We start from the raw sequence: 7,651 nt of genomic DNA, 5'->3' as shown, positions 1-7,651 counted from the left end.
CTCTCAGCCCAGGCCCGAGCAGCAGCTCTGCCACCAGAATGTCCCTCAGGCACTCACAGGCAAATCCAAAACCGGACTCTCCATCCTCCTTCGAACCTGCTCCGCTCCTATTTCCATCGCTTGCCCAACAGCAGTCCCCCCCCTACTCCAAATTTCTACTCCGGCTCAGCCCAGGCCCGAGCAGCAGCTCTGCCACCAGAATGTCCCTCAGGCACTCACAGGCAAATCCAAAACCGGACTCTCCATCCTCCTTCGAACCTGCTCCGCTCCTATTTCCATCGCTTGCCGAACAGCACTGTCCCCAACTCCCCACCCCCGATGCCAAACTTTCTCCTGCCTCCATCCTCTCCATCCCTACCAACGCTTATCATCTCACGCCTGGACTGTGGCATCATCATCCACCCGGTCTCCCTGCCTCCCCCTCCCCCACTCTCATCTATCCCCCACACCACCCTAGTGGGACCCTTCACAAAGCAGAGTGGACAAGGACAATGTTCTTTGAAAGCCTTCAATGACGCCAGCTGAAGTGTTAGGTCCGTGTACGCCAGTCAAGGCCACGTACTTTCTCCTGATCTTCTACACTTACTCCCTAAGCAGACCAGACACCTGCACCATAGGCTTCATGCCAATAAACTATTTACTGCTTTCTGACTCAGCCATTATCATTTATGTCTCTGTGACTTTGCACATATTATTTCCTCCTCCACAGAATGCCATTTCGTCACCTTGTCAGCCGGGTATACACCTACTCTTCACGTCTCAGCTCAAACAACATCTCCCTGTAAACACTTCCCTGAAACCTTAAGGAACAGATTCTCACTCATGCCTTGCTAGTCCCCTAGCCCTTGGTGCACCTGCTGTGACAGCTCATCACACAGTGTCGTCACCGTTCACAGGCACTTGCCACTGCTCTCCTGTGACTGCAATAACTTGCTACTCATCTTCTTGTCTCTCTAGTTCTCCTGCATCATCAACCCATCATCCAGCCTCCCTACCCGGCTTCAAAACTTCCAGTGGTTCCCTACGACCTACAGAACCGAGTACAAAGTCAGTAACATGGCACGTGTAGGGTCCTTCGGTAGCGAGCCAGTTTTCCAGCCCCGTCTCTACTAAACCCGTGTGCCTATATATTTAATATCCTGGATTGCAGCTGCCATATTGAACTACTTTTACTCCCTGTTCTTTTGTGCTTTCAAGGCTTTTTATATGCTATCTTCCTCTGCTAGAATGCCCTTACCCTAGATTTCCTCTTTCAATAAATTCTGTATATTGTATGTAACCCAGGTCTAATTATTTTCTCCCTTTTCTGCCTCCTATTGCTGCCAGGTAGAATGAACTGTTCTCTCTTCTGAGTATATATTTTATTTTATTTATATCATTAAATTAAGCCTTATCATTATGCCATGTTTTCACGTTTCTACCACCTATTGCAAAGCCTGACCCATGGCAGGTGAGTTATGAAATTTCGTAGTGCCTTGATTGATGTATCCAGTTCAATTCAACAAACACTTACGAGCATCTATTATAGGCAAAATCCTCCACTAGGCACTTTGGAAAAATAAATTAGACATGCCCATCCCTAAGAAGCTTACAGTCTAGTTAATAGCAATAAACAGTTGATGTACTGGGAGAGCTTGGTATTTAAAAGAAGCAGTTTTATGCTGCAAAGAAACTCATTCTAATTCATTACTATGGACTTTCTTAGACAGGCTTTTATTAAAGCGGAACACACACCCTGCTTTGGTGTGGTCTAGCCTGGGTAAGCCTAAGTTGACTATTTGTTGTATATAAATATGTAACGAGGATCAGAGGGTCCATATGCTCACCTCGGGGATGCTGGGGTATCAGACATTAAGCGGCCCAGAGCCCCACTGATCTCTGAAGGAAAATGGTGGGAAGAAGTTTTGTACCGATAGCAGCAAAGCCACGGAAATTGGAATCGAGGAATTAAATTCCCAGCGTTCGGGAAGAATGCCCTCGGTGTGGGAAAAACCCAAGCGGAGGTCAGAGAGGCCCACAATGTAGATGACTTTTGCGGGGCACTGGCTGATTATTGGTTGAGGAGAATGCCACTGAGCATAACACCACGTGATGTCACTCAATATCCTGCATCGTATCTCAAGGGGCCCCTGTCCAAAACTCTTTAAGATGCAGTGCTGTAGAACCCTGAGGCTGCCCTGTGGAGAATCCCAACAGCAACAACAATAGGGCTTTCATAGTGCTTTGCCGGTCACCAGAAAGCCCACTTTAACACAATTTAATCCTGACGGTAGCCCCGCGTGTGAGGTATCGCTAACCCGTTTAATACGCGAGGAAACTGAGGCTCAGAGAACTCGTTATCCTTATCCAGCACCACACAGCACGCAAATGGTGAAGCTGATGGGCGCTTGAGCCTCCGTGAGCAATGACGGGGATACCAGCAAGTCACAGGAGGTAGCAGCCACCACTGCGATCGCCACACCTGAACATCAGGCTGCAGCGGCACAGACGGTGGTGGGTGGCTGCAGGGAAAGACAACTCTGCCAGAGCTGAGGAGCATGAACGAACCGACCTGAAGCCCGCCAGGGGAAAGGAGGGGACTTGGAGGCTTGGGCCCTGGTGATTCTGTGAGGAGGGGATTGAAGGTCAAATGCCATACACACACCTCTCGGGCCCTAGATTGTTCCTTGGTTACCCCGCCCCCAGTCCCTGCCTCGCACCATCCCAAGGCCGGTGCGGCCAGGTAGGCAAGGGTTCACATCCTCCCCACTTTTTCACACACGACACGCTTTATCGACTTTATTTCCTGTGTCTAAAGAGCAAAATATGATTCCCGAGGCTCCCAGAAGGCATTGAGAGTCTTCTGACCAAGAAATAGCCTTTCAAACAACTTGGACATCTGTTTGAGAGCGCCATTATCCGGGAGAGATGATTCTCCGAAATGTCCCACTCTCGGCTCTTCTTTCTTCCTCAGGAGCTGACCATGCCAATTGCGGTTCAAGAATCCTCCCCGCGGAAACTGGCTTTGGTCCACTGAGCCCTCATCCTGACCCGGCTCCTCTGCAGCTCCCTGCCTTCTCCTCCCCAGAGCCCCATTCACCCCACTTTGCCCCCTTGCACCCTTCCTACCTCTACTGCGCCTCCGGCTCCGTGAGGGGTCAGTGTAGAAGGTCAGCTGGGGGTCGTTTTCTGCCTCTGGGCCAGAATCCCCTTCAGGGTTCAGGAAGGCAGAACCGGCTGTAATGAGCAAGAAGGCGGCAAAGACAACATCTTCAGTCTTGTCTTCATGACACCAGCTCATCGGGGCAAGTTCAAGGGAAAAATCAATCAAAATGAAAGCAGTCTGGCTGACGATCTGGGAGGAGTAGCCACGGGATTGGAGCTTCCTGATACACAGATTTACTGGAGAAGCTCCCCTTTATATGACAGCAATCACTAGAGCCCAACCTCCCCCCAGCCCATGTGCTGCTGAGGAGCCATGCCTGACAGCCACCTGTCAGAGAGGACCTTCCTGGACGGTGACTGGAAAAGGAAGAGAGAGAAACTCTCCTCATCACGGGTCACAATTCTGGTTGATGTGAAACCGGAATTATGTCTTACAGGGCGTGTGTCTCTATGTCTTAATGTCTGTAAGATATTGATTTGTCTGGTTCTATAATTAACATATATTCAACGTGAAAAAGAGAGAACATTTTAAAAAGTACACAAAAATGTATAAACGGAACAACGCCGATGTCCTCTAAATCCTTCAAATCAGAGAAAAAACCGTTCACATTTGCTGTATATACACTCTCTGCCTTTTTCTGATACAAAAATGGATAAACGTTTTTTAATCTCCCCCTTAAAAATGGCATTCGGCTGCATCTTCTATTTTCTAATCTCGTTTTTTTTTTCCCATTTAATAAATGGGCAGGCAACTTTCCACATTAACCCTTTCCCCATTTAGGAAAAAAAAAACGTGCAGCTCTCCAGCAGCGTTCGGTTAGCATCTCGCGTAGGAACACGACGTTTTCTAGGATTTGACATTTTCAGTCACTGAACTACTAAAAACAGAATGCTATAAATGGAATGATGTCATTCGTTTCCAAAGACTATTGAAATCCTAGAGCGATGCAGACGTAGTATCGAAAGCACGATATCTCACGGCACATGTGGGGGGTCAGGTTAGGTCTGTCATCTGCGAGTTACCTTGTGGTAAACACCGCAGCCACCAGTACAGCCAGCGAGTATTGTCAAGGCAAACGGGAAAAAGGTTAACGAATCCAGATCTGCATTATCATAAGGGGCCGCATGGCAAACCGCCGGATAGTAGACAGACGTGCAGGTAGTTAACCAATTTCCTATTGATGGACATTGAAGCTATTTCCAATTTTTCTCTCTTTTAAACAACACGACGAACGGCCTTTTAAACACCTCTTTGCACATTCGTCCAATCACTTCCTAAAGATAAATTCTTGTCGATGAAATTACCTGGTCACAAGGTTTCTATATTGAAGGGTTTTTTTTTGGGTAAATAACACTCAAAGGCCTTCGCCTGGTCACAAGGTTTCTATATTGAAGGGTTTTTTTGGGGGTAAATAACACTCAAAGGCCTCCAGAAAGATTGTGCCAAAACACACCCCCTCCGGCCACGCATGAGACTGGGGGTCGCGGCTGGTGAGGGCCCCGCCCCTGCCAATATTAGAGAATCCTCCCACAAGCCCTCACGCCAGACGCGGGCACCTCTTGCTTTGTTGTTGATCCGCTTCCTCTGGCTGCTGGAGGTGTGAGAGAGCAGGGTGGCCTGCTGGTGGTTGGCGTCCACGGGGCTGGTGGCGATGATGTTATCTTTGTACTTGTTCATCAGCGACAGCTTGGCATTGTCACTCCCTGTGTAGGAAAAAGTCAAGGCAAAACTTTTGAGAGAAAAGGTCAAATGAAAGTGAGAGCGAGGACATCTGCACAAACCAAGCGAATGGAGTTTCACAGCGTTAACATAAGGAACCTTTAAAAAAGTGAGAGGTTGGCAGAGACCGAAATACTTGGGTTTCTGGGGTACCACAAAGTTATGAGCGATTACACTTGAAAATCCAATTCAACTAATGCTGTACGGACAGGGTCACCCCATGTGGCCCTTCGGCTAGATGCAGACTGAAGAGTTCTTTCTTTTGGCCAGCACGGAGTTTTACAGGAATTTGAACTGGAGAGCATTCAGGCGGAACGTGCCCTTTCCCTTTCACCTCGTCTGCACCTGTCCCTGTCACCTGACATCCAGCTCGTTCACGTTTGTGCTATCTGCCCGCTCCCTGCACGCATTCGAGTTCGTAACCCCTGAGTATCACGTGGCTACTTGGTGGGCTTAGCACGGCACTATGCCCGGAGCTACGGGAATATGAGGTAGGGATGCCATGCGCCCTATTCTCAAGGAGTTCCCAGATGGCAATCTTAGTAGGAAGTGGCCGTTCACACAGACTCTCTTCTAGATGACGGGCCGCATGGAGGCCTCTGTGATATTCTTTCCCTCTTTTCAAGCCCTACTCGAAGGCCATAGTACGTTCCGTATCCAAATGTCTTCTTCAAAGATAATTGAGCAGTTCTTTGAAGGACCGTTGCCTTGGGTTTTTATCTATGGGGAGTTGATTATTTATAGAAGTGTGTGTGTGTGTGTGTGTGTGTGTGTGTGTGTGTGTGAGAGAGAGAGACAGAGATAGAGACAGAGACAGAGACAGAGACAGAGAGACAGAGACAGAGAGAGACATGTGTGTGTGTGTGGAAAGAGAGAGAGAGAGAGAGGAAGAGAGGGGGAGAGAGAAAGGGAGGAAGAGAAAGGCGAGTGACCGTTAGAGAAAAGCACACTTGTTTCCTCTGAAGTGTCTGAGACCGGACAGCATAATCGCCTTCCTTCATTTTCACTGAGAAAGTGCGTCCCTTGCAAAGACCACGGAGGCACAAGCAAGACAGCACGGCTCGGCGACCCCTCTGCCCCGCCCGGGCCAAAGTCTCCAGAGTCGTAGGACAGAATGGGTCCCTCCACCCCTTCCACGACGGGAAAATTAAATTAGGCAAAATTAAATTAAATTAAACAAGCATGCCAGATTCAAAACCGTCACACATGCATGTCGATCCTTCCCGCTACCTTATTTCCCTGAGGATGCCTCACTGTATACAGAAAGGGGCTCGAACTCACATTTGTGTTGGATGCGAAACTACCTGCTTCCAATGCAAAGTGCAAGTGAAGAGGGACCAACTGCTCTGCTTACTCCGCTTGTTCACTCATTTCCTGTGCTAGAAAACAGCTCCCACCCTCTCACGGGAAAAGCTCATGCTTCTTGCCCACCTGGGGAAGGACACTGGCACATCCCGCTCTGCGTGACGGCCGGCCACCAAGTTAGAAAACAGCCGTTCCCTTCCCCGCCCCGCTCGCCAAGGACCTAACAGCCCACCTGGGGTGAGGTCCATCCCTGCCTTCTCGTTGCAGCCCTGCAGGGAGTCGAGGGTGCGAGTGACCTGGCTGGCAAAGTCCTCCCCTCCGTTCATGCACTCCCGCTGCAGGTGGTGACGCAGGTCGGTGATGTCGTACTCGTAGCCGTCCAGGATGGGCGTCTCCCGGATGCTCAGGGTGCCGCTGGCGTTGTGGCCCTGCACGCGGGCGTTGCGCAGGCTCTCCCGGCCGTGCCCACCGATCAGCACGGAAGGGATGTAGTGAATCTCGTTGGCCGCCTCGGCGCTGGCGCTCTTCTGGGGCTGCGGGACCCGGCGGCGTTTGCACCACCGTCGGCGTGTGTACAGGATCATCACCAGGCACAGGATGGACAGCAGCAGGGCGATCATGCCACCCTGGGAAGAGAGGACAGCGGGGGGAGGCAGGGGTGGGGGTGGGGCGCTCGGCCCACAGAGAGGCATCGGCCCTCCGCTGCCACCACCCATCACTCGCTCGCTCGCTCGTTCAGGTGACGGGCGCTACTCAGCAAAGGGACAGTCTACTGGGGTCTGCGTTTAAGATGAAAGGAAAACGGAACTGAGATGACCAGTGCGTCATTTCGAGTGACCCACAATTGCTTCTGGCTCAGCAAACGGTTTGAAAAAGCAAGTCGTTATGGCTGCTTGTGTATCATTTCAAGCGCAGAAATAAAGGAGAGGGTTAGCTTAAGGCAAATCCGCTCCGTGTAAAGCTACTTTCGGCCAATGTTTAGCAGCAGATGGCATCTGGTTTCTTCCTCTCTCACATCTCAAAATCAAGTATGTATAGATTCTAACTCTGGCTCCGCCAATGATCAGCGAGTCCTCTAAATCAGACATCTCTGGCTCCTCATCTGTACGATGGAGAAGATTCCACACACCCACGCAGGGTGGTGTCAGGACTAAGTCAAGTAACTACGTAAAATGCCAAATAGAATGTAGCGCATGGCATCGAGGCTGTCCTCGGCCTCCGCTTAAACATCTCCACCACTGTGACCGCCCCAGCAGGGGAAAACCCTGGACCAATCCACAGAGAAGTCTACACCCATCAGAATTTATACCCAGGTGTGCAGAGAAATCTCGCCACTTGCCATGACTTTTGGGCCACTACTGCCTTGGAGACAGCTTTCTCCCACTCCCGCAGTCCTAAGTGATGCTCCCGTCCCTGCCATGTTTGAGGGAAGAGAGGGAGACACATGTCCTGGACTCAGGCTGGCAGGGACTTTTCTTCTGA

The 7,651-nt window shown here is 50.3% G+C and overlaps 1 protein-coding gene across 1 annotated transcript in view; it reads right to left on the bottom strand.

Annotated features, from left to right (window-relative positions):
- Positions 1–7,651, bottom strand: part of ASTN1 (astrotactin 1) — a 275,401-nt gene that overhangs the window by 142,682 nt on the left and 125,068 nt on the right. The window contains exons 3-5 of the mRNA XM_006907901.2: positions 6,402–6,795; positions 4,702–4,848; positions 3,109–3,216 (exon numbers count right to left, since the gene is read on the bottom strand). Coding sequence (XP_006907963.1) covers positions 3,109–3,216; positions 4,702–4,848; positions 6,402–6,795 — 649 coding nt within the window. The remainder of the gene's footprint in view (positions 1–3,108; positions 3,217–4,701; positions 4,849–6,401; positions 6,796–7,651) is intronic.

The sequence above is a fragment of the Pteropus alecto genome, unplaced genomic scaffold (assembly GCF_000325575.1).
Source record: "Pteropus alecto unplaced genomic scaffold, ASM32557v1 scaffold101, whole genome shotgun sequence".
Classification (NCBI taxonomy): domain Eukaryota; kingdom Metazoa; phylum Chordata; class Mammalia; order Chiroptera; family Pteropodidae; genus Pteropus; species Pteropus alecto.
Note: the sequence above shows the minus strand (reverse complement) of the source record. Positions and strands in the feature narration are given on the sequence as shown.